Source organism: Gymnodraco acuticeps, unplaced genomic scaffold, assembly GCF_902827175.1.
Source record: "Gymnodraco acuticeps unplaced genomic scaffold, fGymAcu1.1, whole genome shotgun sequence".
In the NCBI taxonomy this organism is placed as follows: Eukaryota; Metazoa; Chordata; class Actinopteri; order Perciformes; family Bathydraconidae; genus Gymnodraco; species Gymnodraco acuticeps.
In genome coordinates, this window is record NW_022991934.1 from 351,098 (window position 1) to 371,788 (window position 20,691).

At 40.6% G+C, this 20,691-nt stretch overlaps 1 protein-coding gene across 1 annotated transcript in view; it reads left to right on the top strand.

The window, feature by feature from the left end:
- The first annotated feature begins 4,825 nt into the window (after positions 1-4,825).
- arrdc1a (arrestin domain containing 1a) overlaps positions 4,826-20,691 on the top strand; it is a 55,488-nt gene continuing 39,622 nt past the window's right edge. Inside the window, exons 1-3 of the mRNA XM_034200279.1 lie at positions 4,826-5,073; positions 9,296-9,406; positions 9,653-9,703. Coding sequence (XP_034056170.1) covers positions 4,956-5,073; positions 9,296-9,406; positions 9,653-9,703 — 280 coding nt within the window. The 5' untranslated portion in view covers positions 4,826-4,955. The remainder of the gene's footprint in view (positions 5,074-9,295; positions 9,407-9,652; positions 9,704-20,691) is intronic.

The following is a 20,691-nucleotide window of genomic DNA, read 5'->3' on the forward strand; positions in this document are numbered from 1 at the left end:
AAAAACGGGAGAGAAGAGAAACTGTAACACCGTTGGCAGCAGTGGCGGATTTAGGATTGTAGGAGATCCGGGGCTTAGCCCAGGAGTTGTTGGGTTGGGGGGGGGGGGGGTGCAGGGGTACAGTGCTATTTTTTATAAGTGGGGGGGGGACCGAACATCCTTTAGGGGGGTCGTCGCCTCCTCTCGGGGGGTCCGGGGGCATGCTCCCCCGGGAAGATTTTGTTTTTAAATATTGAAGTTGAAAGCATCAATCTGGTGCACTTTGAGAGCAACATTAACCCTACCTTAATAACACCTTAAAGCGGACAAAAGGCACTGGAGAACACTCATTAACACCCTTTAATGAAGTAAACTAACTCACTCAAATAGTCGTTTACTTATTAAGGTGAAACGAAGGTGCGTAAAGTTTTAAAGGATGCGGATAGTCTCACCTTGATTCTGGCTTGATTCGTTGTATAGATCTATTCTCATCCACCATCTTTGTTTGTGACGTAAAGAGTGTAAGAGTCACGTTTCTGAATCGGACACTCTGAGTGGATGCAGTCACAGCCAATCGGAGTCTGATTCAGAGGGTTGCCTGTCAGTTCTGTTGTTATGTGTACTGAAACGAGAGCCGGTGTAACAAAATACAAATTGGAATAGTTATTTTAGTGTCTTAAAAGTAGACTGAGGTATGAAGGGTTAACGTTACATCTTAGGATCATTTTTAGTCATGTTCTGTATACATACTAACATATAAGGGTATACTTAGTGTGGTTACTCCATGTTTACTAGCTATAACATAAACGTTACATCACTCTTTTTCACTTCTTACTCAGTCAGCCAGAGTGCAGATATCACCATTAGATTCACAAACCTGAAACATCATCCATTTCTTGACTGCTGGTGATGACATTGTTGTATGGGCATAGATATGTCTCATAATTATTTGTGTGAACATAAAAATAATTTGTGTGTAAATATGTGATTTGTAAATGTAAAACAACATCCACAAATGCATTTAAAAGATTTGCAAACTCACAAATACATTTGCAAGTGTAAAACGGATCTGCAAATACGCTAAATATGTTCACAAATAAAAAAAGATCTGTGAATATCTCTTTAACATTTACACCTTTCGATCAGGCATTTGTGAATCCATTTTGTATTTGTGGACCAAAAATGCGCTTGCGGATCTCAAATCTCTGTTCACGGATCTCAAATCTCTGTTCACGGATCTCAAATCTCTGTTCGCGGATCGTCTTTTTACACACACGGAATTTTGAGACATATTTTCCGCCGGTCTCGGCTAAAATCTACTCGTGTCACTCGGTTATTTTCGGAAACCACGTGATGGCCTGCTGATGACGACATTTCCGCATGATTTCAAAGTAAGAGCATGATGGTTTGTTTAATGCTCTGTTTTTGTATTATAATGAACAGCGGAACGTTAGATGCATTCTTTATCACCATAACCCTGACCTAAATACGGTGCTTTTCTACAGATTACTTTATTACTGCACTGGTAAGGTAAAATTAGGCCGATTAATAAGATGTGAAGTGCTTTGTAACTTCGACCCGCTTGACTGAATACACAACAAACAATGAAGAAAGAGTTTTATCTGGGCTGTTTCGCTGCCAGCTGCTCCCCCCGGGACCCGAAAGTGGCGTATAGCCTGCACTTCAACATCAACGAAAGTGCTCGATATATGCTATATTGAACCAATAACACAAACTAACTGTATCAATATAACATGATGATGATGGTGGTGGTGATGAAGAATGCATCTAACGTTCCACTGTTCATTATAATACAAAAACAGAGCATTAAACAAACCATCATGCTCTTACTTTGAAATCATGTGGAAATGTCGCCATCAGCAGGCCATCACGTGGTTTCCGAAAATAACCGAGTGACACGAGTAGATTTTAGCCGAGACCGGCGGGAAAATATGTCTCAAAATTCCGTGTGTGTAAAAAGACGATCCGCGAACAGAGATTTGAGATCCGTGAACAGAGATTTGAGATCCGCAAGCGCATATTTTGGTCCACAAATACAAATGGATTCACAAATGCCTGATCGAAAGGTGTAAATGTTAAAGAGATATTCACAGATCTTTTTTTTTATTTGTGAACATATTTAACGTATTTGCAGATCCGTTTTACACTTGCAAATGTATTTGTGAGTTTGCAAATCTTTTAAATGCATTTGTGGATGTTGTTTTACATTTACAAATCACATATTTACACACAAATTATTTTTATGTTCACACAAATAATTATGAGACATATCTATGCCCATATTGTTGTCAGCTGCTGATACTGCTGCAGCTTGTGGCGCCTGCTTCGATGACAATAACTTTCTAATATCCATAACTGTATAGGCTATTAGCTTAAAACTCGTCAGGCACTAGGAAGGATCACTTCTTCTTCAGGGCAGGCTACGCAGTACGCAGGCTAATGTCCCACAGTGGCTGCCTCTCTGGTGGACTCCGGTACTGCATTGGACTCCCGAGACATTTTCAATTTAATTTTTTTTTTTTTTTTAAGTGAAACATCCGGGGCTTTTCAGAAAACATCCGGGGCTTGAGCCCAAGTAGCCACCCCCTAGCGCCGCCACTGGTTGGCAGAAGGAAGAATGGAGAGAAATATGTGGAAATAATACCATAAATAAAACGTTACCTCTCATTTATCATATATGAAGAATTCATTTTCAAACATTGATTAAAGCCAATCTTAAAATGATTTAACAAACACCTGTTTGAGACTCCTCAGTGCACACAAAAACATAACTTGGAGAAATAAATAAATACGGATATGTTATGTAAAACCACCTCGAATATGTTGTGTTAATGTTATGAAATGTTTTCTTATAAATGATGCGGTAAGCAGGAGGACATAATTACGTCTAAACTGAGGCCGTTTTGTATTTCTATAGGTTGTAGATACGAGCATGTTTTTATATACTATCATGTTTAATCATGTTTTATGCCATTTGCCAAGACTTGATAAGTTGCTCGTAAAACACAGGAGGTATGGAAACTAAGAACACCATATGTGGTAAATTGTACAGCGAATATAACACAACACATTAGTTGTATTTCCTTTAACTGGTGGATATAGAGTTGCTGCGGGGGGGGGGGGGGGGGGGGGGGTTGAGATGCACAGGCTGCAGTGGAGAGGCTGCGCACAGCTGATCGACAGCTGGAACACAAACCACCAAATACAAACACATAATTCAGATCCAGTCGTCATGACTCCACTCCGGGGGGATTCCCCGATCATTTCTTACAGTTTCTCATCCAGGGGGGGTCTCCTGTCCCCGGTACAAACACACTGCCTGAGGAAGGCTATGTGTATTTTTTTTGTCATTACATTTTTCGGACCACTTATTTATTTATTTTGGTGACGATCCGACCTCCATGCTGCTACTCTGGTTCAAACTGCATCCACCAAACAATATGATTTATCTCGACCTCCCCAAAATAACCAAAATCTGGCACGGTGTGAGATGTCTTTTTTAGCTGTTCTGTCGTCATTTCCTGCTATCTTCTTCATAAAGTCAGTCAGAATGAATGAATGGGCGTTTCTTTGACTATTTATAGGCAAATATGGGCGTTACGTGAAGCCCGCAAAAGCTGCACCGCATTTCGAGTCGATTGTGATTTATAAAGGGAAACCGGCGTAGGAAGTGCTGTACGCACTTTCCTCGCAGGTACGCAATGTTTGGTGAATCTGAAAATGTCTAAACATTTCTGTACCTATTTTTTGGATTTCTACTACGTAAGCAACCTTCCCACGTGAATCCTACGCACGGCGTTATAAATGAGGCCCCTGATAAGAAGTACTTTATTGATCCCAATTTTTTTGCGTTGCAGCAGCATAAAAATACAAGGCATTGTAAATAAGATAAATGAAAAGACTAGAAATAAACAATCCAAAATGTAAACATCTCAAATAGAAATAAAATAACATTACAAAAGTAAAAAATAAAATATACATGTGGAAATACTAATTTACAGTATCAATGTTATCTGTTTATGCGTGACAAAGATAACGCCATGGCTGTTTACTGTAGAGCTGGAGACCACGGTGATACAATCAATAGTTACTATGTCATTTGATATTTGATTCCGGATAAATATAATGACTTGGGTTTTGTCAGCGTTTAATAATAAAAAGTTGCCGGTCATCCATGTTTTTAAATATGTCAGGCATTTGTGAAGTTTTCTTAATTGATATTGTTAATCTGGCTTGATAGATATATATAGTTGTGTATCATCAGCGTAACAATGAAAATGTATCGAAACAATTGGTGATTACACTAGGGCTGTCTCTGTGCTGGGATGGATTCTAAAGCCTGACTGAAAGTCCTCAAATGATTGATATTTAGAAATTCACCCAACTGATGAGCAACTACTTTTTTTTAGATGAGGGGAGGGTTTGATATTGGTCTATAATAGGCAGCTCCGGATCAAGGTTAGATTTTTTAAGGAGAGGTTTAATTTCAGCTAAAATGACTGTGGTACATGTAGCCTGAGAGTAAGGGCATATTTATCAGTTTGAATAATTATGTGTAAATTATGGATACTATTTCTTTAAACATTTAAAATATTTCTTTAAACACATTTGAAAGATTTCTTTAAACATATTTTAAAGATTTCTGTAAACATAATTTATTTCCTAATATTTGTTGATATTTGTTTTAGGACCATCATTTGTTTCAGTAACAGTACTTCTAGTAATACAAAAAAAAGATTCCTAATTACTAGCAAAATCTTCTTTTGGAAAACCACCCACGACCTCTAAATCTTTTATGCAAAAGAGTATTTCTTTAATTATAATACTTGCACGTGACTATTTGTCCATGTTGTGGAGCTAGGTGACGTCATGCAGAGGGCGGGACATGTAGAGGTAAATGCGCATGTTTGTGCGCACAGGTGAGCTGCTCACTGTCGCTGCGGATCGGGGACAACATGGGCAAACTTCAGGAGTTTAACATCACGTTTGACAAAAACAAAGACGTGTACAGTCCGGGGGAGTCCATCTCCGGGACCGTGAGCATCAAAGTCGGTCAGCTGCTGCAGTGTAAAGGTGAGAGACCCCCCCCCGTGAAACCTGCCCGACGCCTAACGAGGAAGTGGAGTTTAGCTGGGACTACATGGGGAGGAAATGCGGCCTCTCACGTTGTTTGTATTATAAAAATACTCTGTCATAGTTAAAAAAACAACACTACTTTTGTCTGTGGATTCAGAGCAGTGATTTAGTGGAGTTTTAATGGCGTTATAATCTCCTACAGCAGACTGTTATTGGTGATGGGATCTTTTCATCATTCGAAAGTGTGGCCAGTGGTGTAAAGTAGATGTACTCAAGTACGGCATCGCATTCCACTGCTATTATGATTTATGTCCCACTAAAAAAGAAGGAGGGTTACTAAATTATCCCACTGCTAAAGTGTCTAGAGGACACAAAGGCCTGGATGGCGTGCAATTTCTTAAAACTAAATGAAGGAAAAACAGAAGTAATGGTTTTTGGTAGCACCACTTCTGTATACCTGGGTTCCCTGGCTCAGTAGCCTACACCAAGCCCACCATTACGAACCTTGGCATTAAAATGGACCGTGAACTAAAACTTGAGTCAGATTTAAATCTGTGGTTAAAAACAAGCTTTTATCACCTGAGGCAGCTAGCCAAAGTAAAACCTTTTCTTTCCAGACAGCAGTTTCAGACAGTAATCCACGCCTTTGTCACCACTCGGCTGGATTACTGTAACTCTCTCTACATGGGGGTCAGTGGGTCCTCCCTCGCTCGTCTGCAGCGGGTGCAAAATGCCGCAGCAAGGCTTTTAACTGGCACACGGAAATATGACCATATTTCCCCAATTCTGGCTTCGCTCCACTGGCTGCCAATACATTTTAGGATTCATTTCAGAATCCTTTTATTTACTTTTTAAATCCCTAAATGGCATGACCCCACCATATCTTTCTGAGCTGCTACACCCTAACAGCCCGTCCACACAGCGGCGTGCGTTGAAGCTTCCCACGCTTCTGCCCATTCACTTTGAATGGGGTGACGTCACTTTTAGCCGAACTGCATCGTGGGAAGTGACGCGGAGCGTTGCTGGCGTGGCTCGCTGCAAAAGTTGAGCAATGTTCAACTTTTGACGCCTCGGCAGAAGCGTCAGCCAATCGAATCATATGCCAGTACAAGCTCTAGCCAATCAAACCGCTGCTTGTGTGTCAGGGGCGGGAGATTCATGTGATTGGTTGTTGGTCGAGTGTCAGACACGCCCGCCGGCAAGCGTCAACGCACGCCGCTGTGTGGACGGGCCGTTACGGAGCCTACACTGCCGCTTGGCAGTGGGCGTGTCTTGAGCTTGGGGAGTCTTGAGCTTGGGGAGTCAACGCGACCAACGCGACCAACAACCAATCACATGAATGTCCTGCCCCGGACATACAAAGCAAAGCATTCATGCTACATCCATGCTGGCTAAATATACTGTCTATGCTTGCTAGCTGTCCATTCAAATGAAGTACACTGGATATAAACTCCCCAAACAGGCGAAAACCTACCAGTTTCACCCACTGTCTCTGCCACCTCCCCCCATGCCTGGCTCCTCCGGTTTGTATCCCTGTATGTAAAGAGGGACTGGTCATATAGTACCGGGTGATTCCCTACCGCCACGATAATTTTCTCCTCCATTTTTTGACATATGGGAAATAACTGCGGTCTGGCTCTCCCAACATAGACGCGGTTTGATTGGCTAGTGCTTGTACTGTCACAGGGCTCGACATTAAGGGCTGCCCGATGGCCCGGGGCCATCTAGTATTTAGCTCGGGCAATGAAGCCTCACCTGCTGGTTGCCCGATCGGGCAATCTATTATGCCAGTATCATGCAGCTCGCGGATCCAGTAATGAGTGACCCGACAGTAAAACTAAACATATCTATAACTAGTTTAGGTAGTTTGAGAGGTAATTAAAATAGCTACGTGTGATATTCTAACCTGAAGTGTGTGTTTTGTCCGCTCACTGCTGCATGTGATCATGCAGAGCTGCGTGTCGACTCGTCAGCAGCAGCTGATCTCTCTCTCCCGTCAGATTAGACTTTACTCGTGTTTATGTCCATATCGATCAGATCCAGCTAGTTCTAGCTAATGATAGGACTACCTGCTTATTAAAAGACACCTAAACAATAAGTGTCGCTATGCAACTGGGTCAGGCCACAAAGTATGCATTTGTTTACATGCCCGCCGGAACCCTGAGGCATTACCAACAGATCAACGCACAATCAACCCATCCAGGATATCTCTTTTTCCACATTCAGTATTAGACATTAGAATTGACTCTTCTTGTCTGTCACATAAGTGGCGCAACTGAAGCGGTATTGCGCTAAAGAGAAATTATTTTGACCAGACATTTTGACCAAAGAGATTTAGATTTTGCCGGCTAACGGGAACTCTGACGTCGCCATTTTGTGTGCTTCGCGGATGAGCTCGGCTCCTCTCGACTGCTGCTCGGGTCTGCTCGGTCAGCTTCCGGATGAGGAGGCATTCGTTCGACCAACTTACAGTAGATAACATTACAAACATTTTTAACAGGGGCCATAATAGTGTAAATAATGTTTGTTTTGGCAGTTATAACTGAATGTAATGTTTTCTACTTTTTTACATCTGATGAAGGCATTTGCCTTCATCAGATGGAAAGTGTCTTGACCAACAACTCAAGTATTTCTTATAGCTATGCAGGGCATGCAAGCGAGCAAACACAAACAAACAAGTGAAATGAAGAATACAATTGAAATTGTACAATACAATATTGTGGTGGTTCATCTTATAATTCAGTCTAGAGAATGCACCAGACAGCATCTAAGACCTGCAAAAATCTAAATGTTCTAGAGGAGGCCCCCCAAACCCTTCGTGCGTCATTTCGTCCGCGCACATTTTTCAGGGCAATCTCTATTGGGCTCAGGGCCATCTGTAAATTAGCTTAGATGGCCCACAGGGCCATCTCCCAAAATCCTTAATGTCATGCACTGTGTCAGATTTGCATACGCGGGATTCGATTGGCTGACGCCTCCGTCGAGGCGGCAAAAGTAGAACATTGCTCTACTTTTGCAGCGAGCACCGCGAGAAAAGCTACGCTTTGCTCCCACAATGCAGTTCGGCGAATGGTGACGTCACCCCATTCAAAGTGAATGGGCAGAAGCGTTGAAGCGGCAACGCACGCCGCCGTGTGTAGGGGCCGTTACGGAGCGTCCACACAGCAGTGTGCGTTGACGCTTGGAGGTGGGCGTGTCTGAAGCTTGGGGATTTTTTGCGAGCAACGCGACCAACAACCAATCACATGAATCTCCCGCCCCCGACATACAAAGCAATAGCAATGTTAAAACGAAGTAAACTGGATATAAAATCCCCAAACAGGCGAAAACCTACCAGTTTCACCCACTGTCTCTGCCACCTCCCTCCATGCCTCGCTCCTCTGGTTTGTATCCCGGTAGATGAACAGAGACTGATCATTCATCACCGGCTGATTCACTACCGCTATAATGAATTTTCCCTCCATTTTTTGTAATATGAGGAAATGACCTGCGTAGTCTCTCCCAGCATACACGCGGTTTGATTGGCTAGCCCTTGTACTGGCAGATTTGCATAAACGGGATTTCATTGGCTGACGCCTCCGTCGAGGCGTCAAAAGTTGAACATTGCTCAACTTTTGAAGCGAGCAACGCCAGCAACGCTAACGGCCCGTCCACACAGCGGCGTGCGTTGAAGCTTCCAACGCTTCTGCCCATTCACTTTGAATGGGGTGACGTCACTTTTAGCCGAACTGCATTTTGGGAAGCGACGTGGAGCTCTGTACTATAAAACCTATATTTGAGAGAACAGTGTCTTTCCAACAGTCGGTGTTTGTTGCTTTCATGTTTCAACATGACGATGACAGTGCACAAAGCCAGCTCCATAGAGAGATTATCTTCTGTCAAGTGTGAACGAAGCTGTGAAGATGTGGCTTCTACTCTCACACCTCTGGAGTTCAGCTTTGAACATTGAAGGAGAGAACAAGGTCTCCAGGATATCCTGTCATTGTCACATAACACTTTCTTCACTTGTATGTGTGCTAGGTTTCATAATAATGAGCATATTTTCTTATACCCCTCTCTTACTCCGGGGTTAAAGACACTTGTTGTGATTATTTTTATACTACTTGAAGAATAAAAGACTGTCTGCCTTTGTACCGTGTTTGATTTTAGTGTTTCACGCTGCAGCTGCTTATAAAAGTATCTGAGGGGAAAACCTAAAACCTGTGTCTCTTGTTTGCAGCCATCAAAGTGAACTGCAATGGTTTCTGTGGTATCACCAGTAAGGTAAACGACACGGCATGGACTCTGGAGGAACAGTACTTCAACAGCACCATCTCTGTTGCAGACAAAGGTATGCATCCAAACCCTGGAAATATTAACTACACACTGATTCAAAGATACACTTTACCACATCAGAAACAGTATTATATAACAGTTAATAATACTCAGTCTGCCATGAACAGTGACTTGTGGGTTAACTGTGGCCTGCAGTAGGGATGTGACCCCTGCAGCCTTAGGCCTCTGCCTGCTGGGAAACAGAGGCTGATTGTTACTGTTTCCACTGACAGATATTATCTGTGCTCTCTGTCCCGAACAGGAACCCTGAAACAAGGAGAACACACCTTTCCCTTCAAGTTCCTCATACCAGGTAGGAGCGAGGATTGATGGGATGAGCACTGTGGACATTCTTCCCTGTGTTTTTGTGTGTTAGTCAGACATGACCTGGCATGTTGATGTTTACCTTGGTGCTCTCACGGTTCCCAGCAGTGAGGAGGGGGCTCTTCTCCCATCATTCACTGGGGCTCATGCGTGTTGTGTGAAACATTGAACTGATCTCCATTGTTTCTTTGAACCAGCCCAACTTATTTCCCAAAGCTAGTACTTTACATTTGACCATTTCAAGTCATCATTCAAAATGCTGCACTTCGCTTATCAGTGTGTTCATGTTTACCAAGCACCCAATGCCGCTTATGGTGGGGTGGGCAAGAGGAAGTAGTTGTTCCTATGTTCTATATTGGTGGTATACATACACAGGTCCCTAATGTTTGACAGTTTGATATGCTAACAGCAATCAGTCTTTCATAGGGCCAGAAACAAGTAAGGGATAATGTGCAGTGAGGCGGTCATTATGGGTAAAAGACCGAGGTGGGGGACTCGACTCACATGACTTGACTCGAGTCAGACTCAAGTCGCATATTTTTGGACTTGAGACTTGCTTGACTAACATTGATAAAAGACTTGACTTGACTTGGTATTCATGACTTGAGACTTGAAAATGTTATTGAAATTGCACTACTACAATATCCAAATCAAAGTAACGTCAAAATGTGTAAAAATAATATATGCATTAAATATTGTGGAACTGCAGAGAAGCTACTAAAAACCTGATTTGGTAATGATCCACAGATCCAAAAAATCCAACTATTATTATTATTACTATTATTAGCAATATGTGCATTATATCCTGCCTCGGAGAGCACTGACACTTTAGAATTTCTTAAATCACCCGTTTGACACAGTGGACCGCTCAGTTGCACTGTTGCATGCAAAGTGAATGCTTTGTTATTTTGCTTTGGAGGAGGTATGTACAAATGATCAGTGTTCTTCCTCCCTTCCTGTCAGTGGAGCTCCCGCTGGCAGAAGCCCCTCCCCCAATCAATTAATATTGATTTAATGTAAGGTGTCCTATCATAAAAAATGCACTTTTTGATGTATTTTATACTTAAATATGTGTCCCCAGTGTGTCAGGGAACTCACAAAGTGTCAGAAAACTAAACCCTCCAGATTTGCATCCGATATGACGTAATATCGGAAATGTGGGCTGGCTTTACACCCACAGCCCTATCAGAAACAATGTGTGACGTGTTTTGGAAGTAATATGGTCTGTGTTTACATTAGCAAGCATCGCTAACACTCAGAGCTAACGCTGTACTGGAGAGAATATGTGACCCGCTCTATCGAAATCAGTCGGAAGTCGCAACGGCTCATTTAAAAATAAATTTGCGTAAAAAAATAGTTTTTCGGGGTTTGGGTGTTTTGTTTGATTTTAACTAAATATATAAAATGAATATGAAACTTTTATTTCCAAAATCACACGATAAATACATTTTTGAAGCTTGTAAAGGGACGAAGACAGGCACCTCTCACTCGCACTCTTCCGCAGCGCCGCTCCCCTTCCGCTGAAGTTATTAATGTAATGCGTTTAGTAATCATAGATAACACGGCAGGGTCCGTTACAGTCTTGGCTTTCAGAATATTAAACTTGTTTTTCGGCAAATTCAGATGATAAATACAACTTTGAAGCTTGTAACGGCATAATTACAAGCGGAGAACGGAGTAACTTAACGTCACAGCAGGCATAACAACAGCTGGTGTTTCTCGTGAGTGTTTTCCCCGGGAAACAAACACAATACACACAAAAGCAAAATTACACAAACACACACGTATACACACACACTCGCGAGCTTCCCCCAGACCAGTAATCCAAACGAAAATATCTTCCCTCCGTAGTACTTTGATCATTTGCTCCGCTAATAATCAATCAGATCGATGGATTCCAGAGAAGAGGAAACTTTGAAGGACCTTTTCTCAAAATGATGACTCGGTGACAGTCATTATATAATGTGACATATTTAGCTTAATATTTGGAGTACAAAAAACAATCCTGATATCATTAGAAAGCTAGGAATCTCCTCTTTCCAGCAGTGTATACAACTCAAAATGTGTCTTCGGGTCAATGCGACTGATTGCGATAGAGCGAAAAAAAACGCAGGAAATTAAAGGAACTCACCTTGTGGTAAACCCAGAAGAGCATTTGAGCTCCATATTGTTTCAGAAATAATCCTTGATGTGGTTTGGAACAAAATATGGCGTTTCATCACGGCAGCATTTAGCTGAGTATCTGGGTAGAATTCTGAGAAGGCATAAGCTCCCCCCCTCTTTTTTATTTGATTTAAAGCTATTAACCCATAAAAAACAAAACACTTCATAGACATGTTTTTTTATAAATGTGTATATATCTGAGACCTATAATATATGCCTAAATATAGTATCATCATCATTGGATTAAACCCTGCATTTCATTGACAGCCCTTGTTTTGATTTGATTATAGTTTTTAATGAATTACCACAGAACCATGATCACATCCCATCTCCTATTCAGTTTGTTTTTAGTCCTAACTTTTCCACAACCCTTTTTTCCAAGGATTATTTATTATGTGTGACTGGCGAGTAGGGCTGCACGATTTTGGTAAAAAATCTAATTGCGATTTTTCTGACAAATATTGCGATTGCGATTCGAATTGCGATATTTGTTTTTAAGCGACCCAACGGAAGTTTATTGTAAAATGCGGCCATAACTCCGGCTAGGAAGGTCGTATCAACGTGCTCCCGTCTCTAGCACCCCCGCAGCCCGAGCTACGAGTGAAAAAACTAAACTTATATGAAACTTCCGTTGGGTTGCTTTAAAGTCAAGCTTCAGTTTGAGATTCACCCTGTAATAGAAACATGTGATGGAGCATTACTAACCTAAAAAAAAATCGCAGGCTTTGCGATTTGATAATCGCATCATTTAAAATCGCGATTTCGATTTAAAATCGATTAATCGTTCAGCCCTACTGGCGAGGCTAGACAGTATAGTATTGGACATACTTATCATCTTATTCTCCTTCTTCCCCCACAAATGTTGTCATGCTACTCGTCCGACACGAAACACACAAAAAACACATCAAAACAAATTACAAGTTTAAATGGTTCTCGAGACTATGGACTTTATTAGACTAGTTGGATATTTTTTGATAGCTAGTGTGGTTCTGACGTAGTCGCAGCTTACATTTTGTGAACATTTCACACTGTTTCCCATTTTATAATGTGTGTGTATGGGAAAGCTGATTACAACTTAGAGTGGGTAACATCACGGCTAGAGGGGAGAGGAGCTGGAAAATCTGAAGAGTTTTTTTTCCAAATACTGCTCGGCTAGCCACAATTTTCACTCTTCATACATCATTTGCTGATCATAATGTAGGGCAGGGCTATTCGATTACAAAATGGGCCAGATTTTATAACTACAAAATTCAGCTGGGCCGACATTCAACACAAAAAAATTAGCATTCATTTAACAGAATCTGAGGCATCTCAAAGTGCATACAAAACAAAAAGTGCACAGTTGTAGCATTACATTTGTTTGCTTTAAAAGTAAAATATTCAGGTTATTTTTTTGAACCAGGCACATCACAAACTGAATACAATAATAGCAGTCTTAATAAATGTCTTCATACATACAAAATAAAATTGGATGCATATGACACATGCACATCAACAAACAGTTAAAGAGCTCCAATGTAACAAAAAGAGGTAGTACTGTAGCAATACTATTTTTTCACTTCAAGTAATAACTAGTAATAATTCTTTTAAACACTTTCTTTATTGTTTAAGCATACATAGACAATATATAAGACAGTCCACAAACATACCAAAAGACATACCAAATTAAAATATATTACAAGTCACGTGGGTAGGCTAAGTAAGGAAATATACAAACATGAAGGCAGATAGGAAAGGCTTTTATCCTTCTCCCAGCAGAGGAACATTAATCATCTCCAATTTGCTGACCCAGAGTACTCTCTAGATCCGCTTGTTCCAGATAGTTAAGGAAAGGAACCCATACTTTTTTTAATAGTTCTTGTTTTCCTTTAATTGAATAGGTTATGTTCTCCAATGAGACACATGCCGACAGTTCTTTTAGCCATTTGCCAATACTTGGACTGTTAACATTTTTCCATGAAAGTGCTATCATGCGTTTTGCCTGCAGCAGACATACATTTAAAAAGATTTGTTCTCTCTTCCTTATGTTGTGTTCTTTTGGGTAACACCCTAACAAAAAAAACTTGGGCTCCATGATTAACTGCAATGATAATATCTCTTCTATCATACATTTGACCTCTTCCCAAAACGTTGTTATCTTGGTAAACTCCCAAACACAATGAAATAATGTTCCCTTAGATTGTTCACATTTAAAACATAAGTCCGGGATATTACCATTACATTTGTTTAGCTTTTCTGGGGTAATATATGTACGCATCAGCCAGTTATATTGTAAGAGCTTTAGACGGGTATTCGCTGTTTGTGATTGAGCTTTCTTACAGGCACCTTCCCACTCATCAATCGAAATGTCTTCCTGCAAATCCTCCCTCCAATTCCTGAGTTTAGCTTCGGATGACTCAGGGGAGCCAGATATCAGCAAGTTATAAAGTGCAGAAATTAGTTTTTCCCCCCTACAGTCCTTTAACATTATTTTCTCTAGTGGTGAGTATGGAGGTATAGTTAATAATTGTTTTTGGTTTGCTCCACTAATGTTGAAATGTCTGATTTGTAAGAAATTGAAAAATGTTTCTGTGAAATGTTGTGCTTAATTGCAAGCTCCTCAAACGACATCAGATTATCATCGTTGAGCCTATCTTGAATTTTCTGTACCCCCTTATCTGACCAAATCTTAAACCCATTATCAGCTCTGCCTGGAATGAAGTCATAATTTCCCCTAATTGGACTAAAACGTGAGAGAGAGAGAGGTTCGCCCAAGTACTTCCTTACTTCATTTCATGCCAGACTCTGATCATATTCCTAGTAATAGGGTTTTTTTCAAGTTTCTTCACATTAGCTGAGCACAAATACATGGGAAGAGGTCAATCTAAAAATCGGGTCTCCATCTCTCTCCAGACCGGGGGGTTGTCGTTTGTAAAATAAAACATAAAAGTCCTTAACTGAGCTGCCCAGTAGTACCAGAGAGGATTAGGACACACAAGGCCCCCTCTATCATAGGGCATATACAGGAGGGCCAAGCACAGACGGGCTCGTTTGTTGTTCCACAGAAAATTCAAAAATAATTTCCTTAACTTTGAAAATAAGTTTGGAGGAGGAGGCAGGGGGATGTTTTGGAATAGATACAGCAACTTGGGGAGTATGTTCATTTTTAATATGTTAATTCTCCCAATTAAAGAGATCGGCAAAGGCTTCCATCTATCAATTGTGCTTGTAATTGATTCCATAATAGGATCATAATTAGAATTCACCACATCTGTTATATTGGGCACTATTTTTACACCCAAATATGTAAAATGCTTTAAACTGGGAGACTGATGCAGTCGGACTACTTCTCTCTTTGGAGTTTAATAACAATATGGAAGATTTGGAATGATTAATTTTGTAACCAGAAAATTCACCAAATGTTTCTATCACTTCTAATAATACTGGAATCGATCTCTCCAAGTCCCTGAGAAACACGATGACGGTTGTATTATTTGTAAGTATTTCTGCCACAGGGTCAGTGTATAACAATTTAACCCATTTACAAAAATTGTTAGCACATCCAAAGCGTTTGAGGATATCAAAAATATATGGCCATTCGACCCTATCGAATGCCTCCTCGACATCCATCGACAAGAGAGCAGTCTCTGGCATGTCATTTTGACTATGCAGAATGTTCAGTACCCTCCTGACATTATGAAACCCTTGGCGTCCCTTAATAAACCCATTCTGATCTTCCTTAATTATCCCTGGGAGCAGGCCTTCCTGCCTTTTCGCAAGGATTTTACATAACACCTTTACATCCGAGTTAAGAAGGCTTATTGGTCTCAGATTTTCGCATCTATTGCAGGGTTTATCTGGTTTTGGTAACAATGTAAACAAGGCTTCTCTCAGTGATGGCGGAAGGACTTCATTTTTAAAAGATTCTAACAACATATTTAAGAGGGGAGATTGTATTTTATATTTGAACTTTTTGTAGATATCTATGGGTAAGCCATCTGGTCCTGCAGCTTTCCCAGATTTCATGTCATCAATTGCATTAGAGATCTCTTCCAGTGATAATTCCCCTTCCAAACTAGGTCTGATTTCTGCTGGGATACTCGGTATATTGAGAGAGTCTTAGAAGTTATTTTGACGCGTCAGATCTGAATTTGTGTCAGTCAGTTTTTCATAGAAATGTTTAAAAGCCTCATTTATTTCTAGAGGATCAACTATATTATCTCCCTTGTTATTCTGTGTTGAGGTAATAGATCTTTCAATTTGTAATTGTTTAATGCGCCACGCTAATATCTTTCCAGGCTTCTCTCCTTGATCGTAAAATGTTTGTTTGAGTCTTAGTAGACTTGCCACTGCTTTAGAAGCTGATCATTCATTATACTGTGACCTCAGTACTAGCAGTTCTTGTTGTAATTTAGGGCAGGGTTTCTGAAAGGCCTCACTCTCCAGGTTTTCAGACCCCCCCAATAAAGCAAAACTGCACGTTTCAGAGTGGCACAAAAGTGGCATAAAAGTATTGTGGCCAGCCTAAGGCACACCTGTGCAATAATCATGCTGTCTAATCAGCATCTTGATATGCCACACCTGTGAGGTGGGATGGATTATCTCGGCAAAGGAGAAGTGCTCACTATCACAGATTTTTTCAGATTTGTGAACAATATTTGAGAGAAATGGTTATTTTGTGTTTATAGAAAATGTTTTAGATCTTTGAGTTCATCTCATGAAAAATGGGAGCAAAAACAAAAGTGTTTTTTTTGTTATTTTTGTTCAGTGTAAGTAAGACTTCCCTGCTTTTGGTGTGTGATTTATCTATGCCCCCTGACCGATCCTTTGTTGGATCCAATACACAATTAAAATCCCCTGCTATGATGTAATTACCAGTAAATGTTGAAAGCGTATAAAACAGGTCCTTAAAAAACTTTGGATCATCATTATTGGAGGCATATACATTAACTAAATTCAAGTTCTCGGTTAGTAGAGTACCCTGAACAATTAAGTATCTACCAGCCTTGTCCTTGATTAGATTTGTTACCTGAAATGGTACTGATTTATGAATTAGCGTCATAACACCCCTAGCCTGAGTAGAACATGTTGCTGAATACACACATCCCGCCCACCTCCTCCTAATTCTAATATCATCCTTTGGAAGTAAATGTGTCTCCTGCAAAAAAACTATTTTAGATTGCAGACTTTTAACTCTATTCATAACCTGTTTAAGTTTTTAAGTTTGTGCAGGCCCCTGCAATTCCAGGAAGTAAATGTAACCTCCACACCCTGCGACATGACTTTTGACACAGATTAGATTACCCACATGTACATAAAAAAAAAAGGAAATACATTAAGAAACATAACACGGATTTTCCAAACCACATCCAAACCTGTGAACCTTTACCCCCTTTCCCGAATGCGTTCAACCTAATGGGCCGCCCCCCCCCCCTCCTCATGTTGACACTTCTTCTTATGGCTGACAGTCACTGTACTCTTACAGAACATGCTTCAGCTCGACTATACTTCTATACCTAACCTTTGTTTTACCTTACTAACCGCCATGTAACCATAAGAAATCCCACCTAAAGTAGATTCACCATACATATCTAATGGGTAGTGAGCTCAGGAGGAGCTGACAAATGTTATGTAGAAAAAATTCAAGATTATAAAACCAAATAAAATGAAAATATACGTTCATTCTTCAATTTTAAACTGAAGGCTCCACATACCCTTGTCATAAAACGACACTCAGCCGTTTTGTTAACCAACCATCAGGGCTTAACACAAATGTAGCTGAATAGCTAGTTATCAGAGCCAGATTTAATTTAAATCAGCAATCCCCATAAGAGCTGGCCTCTCTATTACTTATTGACTCAGCTTCATTTAAAGCTATTGCTTTCAAACTTTTAACTTAAATACGCCATGCAACGTTGGCTAGATACTGAGATGTATGGTGTGAATATAAAAAATAAAATAAAAACAACCCAGAAATAAAAGCTAACGTAGTTAGCGACTCATGTGTGGTAGTGTTAATTTCGTCAGCTAGTTTTAGTCTTAGTCCTGTGTTAAATTTCCTTTTTAGTTTTAGTCATATTTAGTCACCTTCATCCTGTTTTTATTTAGTCAAGTTTTAGTCGACTAAAAGTCTGAGCATTTTAGTCTTATTTTAGTCAAAGAAAACTAATTATTTTAGTCTACCTTTTGTCAATGAAAACTGTTGAGTCATCAGATTATATAGAACATTTCAGTCAAACTAGTCTAGCCAAAACCAATAATTTGTCATTTTAGTCAAACTTATTTCACAATAAGATTATATCTTGTCCTTATTTGATGAAAAACACAGGTTGAATGATTAAGAATGCAGCTTTGCAGAGAGTATCTGCTCAGGTTTGTGGTGTTTTTACCTGTGTTATGGCCACATTGCTTCCCTTCTGATAAAACAATGCATTCGCTTTTTTTCTCCGCCTCATTGTAGCGAAAATGGGCCCAAATATCACATCGTTTCTTTCTCCCAAGCAGTGGTGGCTTTAGACTTTTTCGTTGTCAGTCATTTTGACGGACAGGATCGTAACATTTCCGTCATAATCCATTATTATCCGTCGAGTGCACAATTTATCAATCACTCGCGCTGACGGGGGGGTATTTGGTTAACGCGAGTGCGACTACTGCTCCCAAGCCCTGTTGTTGCCATTTTATTTTCTGTTAAATAAGGTTAGTTAGACCATGAGTTAGACCCGAGTCTTCCTGACAGTTCACAGTGTGCCGCTGCCCGGTGTAATTCAAATGTACCGCCGCGCGCACCACAGACACACAGCTGCTGCCCTGCCGCAGCACCGGAAATGGAACTGCTGGGAGAAAAACTGACTATCAGAGATGTAACGTTATCTTTGATAATATTTCGTCTCCTCATTTTTCGTCAACGAAAATAAAGAGAGATTTTGGCATAGTTTTAATTTAGTAAACTACATTTTCGTCTCGTCACTTTTCGTCAACAATATTGCATGTTGATTTCGTTACAGTTATTGTTTACTGCCGTCGGTGCCGTCTCGTCATCGTCTCGTTTTCGTCATGGAAAAAAAGGTCGTTGACGAACATATTTCGTCATAGTTTTAGTCAAGGAAATTAACACTAATGTGTGGTAACAGACCTCAACATTATAGAAAACACTCGTGACCACTAGAACATACAAAACATTTGGTCACCGTCAGACATCAGTTGCAAACTTCATGAAGCTCGATATGTCCTGACATAGCTAAGATGTCGACCGCAAATACTTAAAGAAAATAAGCTTGGATGCTCCGAAGCTTGAAGTTTTCAAGCTTAGATTGAAGGAATTTCGTTCGTCCTTTAGTCGATTTCCCGGGTGCAGCCGACATTTCACTGTCTTTTCCGTAGAGTAGATACGATGGGTTGTCATAAAACATGGGTAAAACAGGATTTAAGACAGAAATTGGCGGTGCACTGATAGTTGCGTCTTTCTAGCGAGCCGCCATAAACGGAAGTCTAAAAAAAAAATCATATGTTTTGGTCACATTTGACCCAGACACTTTACAAAGTGCATTTAAATGAATACAAAAAGAACTGTCAAACCCTTCAGTGCATACCCTCCCATAACAAGGGATAAGGGTATAACATATGAATGAATACACTACACGTCTAAGTATAGTAAACCAGGAGCTTACTGTAAGGGAAACTTCTGCAGCAATGGAGAGTCAGGACTCAGAGAGACACGTGGAGAGTTGGAGCTTTGATGTCAAACACTGATGATCAACCGGCAAAGTTCTCTTTCAACCTCGCAATTAAGTCTTTCATCAGATCCGTGATTTGTGCCGGGGATTTGATGTGTTTGTGGAGCGTCGGAAAATGCAGCATCCGACCCGTGCTCAAGTCGGTCGCGAAAAGGTCCAGCTTGACTAGGAATGCGCTCATCTGCTCCACAAGATCAATGACCGCTTTGCCTCTGTTTACGCTTCAGAGTTGAGAGAGACATGTTTTAGAGTTGCTATCATAGGACCACCGTTACTAGCACCACTAGATGCACTTTCAAAAAACACACTGCGTTGTGGTTTGGTGGTTTCTAGGCAACGCGGAGTGTCGCGTTCATAGTCTGTACTAGTGTTGTCACGATACCAACATTTTGGTTTCGATACCGATACCAAGTCAAGAATTGCGATTCCGATTATTTTTCTTTTATTATTTTCATGATCAATAAAATTGTAGTTTATCTGTTAAGTGTTTTCTTACAACATGGTCTCTTCTTTATACTTGAGTTTATGTGATTTCTTTGATAGTTAACTTTATATTTTATTAACATGTAATAGTACAGTAATATAAATAACTATTGACCAAATGTACATTGCAGATGTTAGCCACATTGGTAAGTTAGCTAAAAATATAGCCGTATTAGACAGTTATCATTGCCATTAATTGCCTCGTCAAACTACGAAAACGTTCGTTTGTCACAAAATAAATTACACTTGTTTGACTTAGATTTGAGGGCTTGAGCATGATGTAATTATGTTATCTATCACATTCGCTAACCTGTCTGTCTTTAAATTCTTTAAACCGCTCTGGATGCCGGTCGGCGAGGTGCTTAGCCAAGTCTGAAGTGTTGGCTCCCTTGGTTTGCAGGGATCTAAAACATTTCTTACAGACAGGCCTCGTGGTGTCCGTCGGCTTGCCCTCACTGTCAGAGATATCGCTAAAATACTTCCAAATTTCGCTCTCTGCCGTCTTTTTTGTCAACAAGCCGAGGCGCAGCGGCAGTTGCACTCCCACTTGCAGCCATGCTTCTCGCTTTCTCACATGCTCTGGCAGCTAGCGCGTGCACGAGAGAGGGGAGGGACTTGG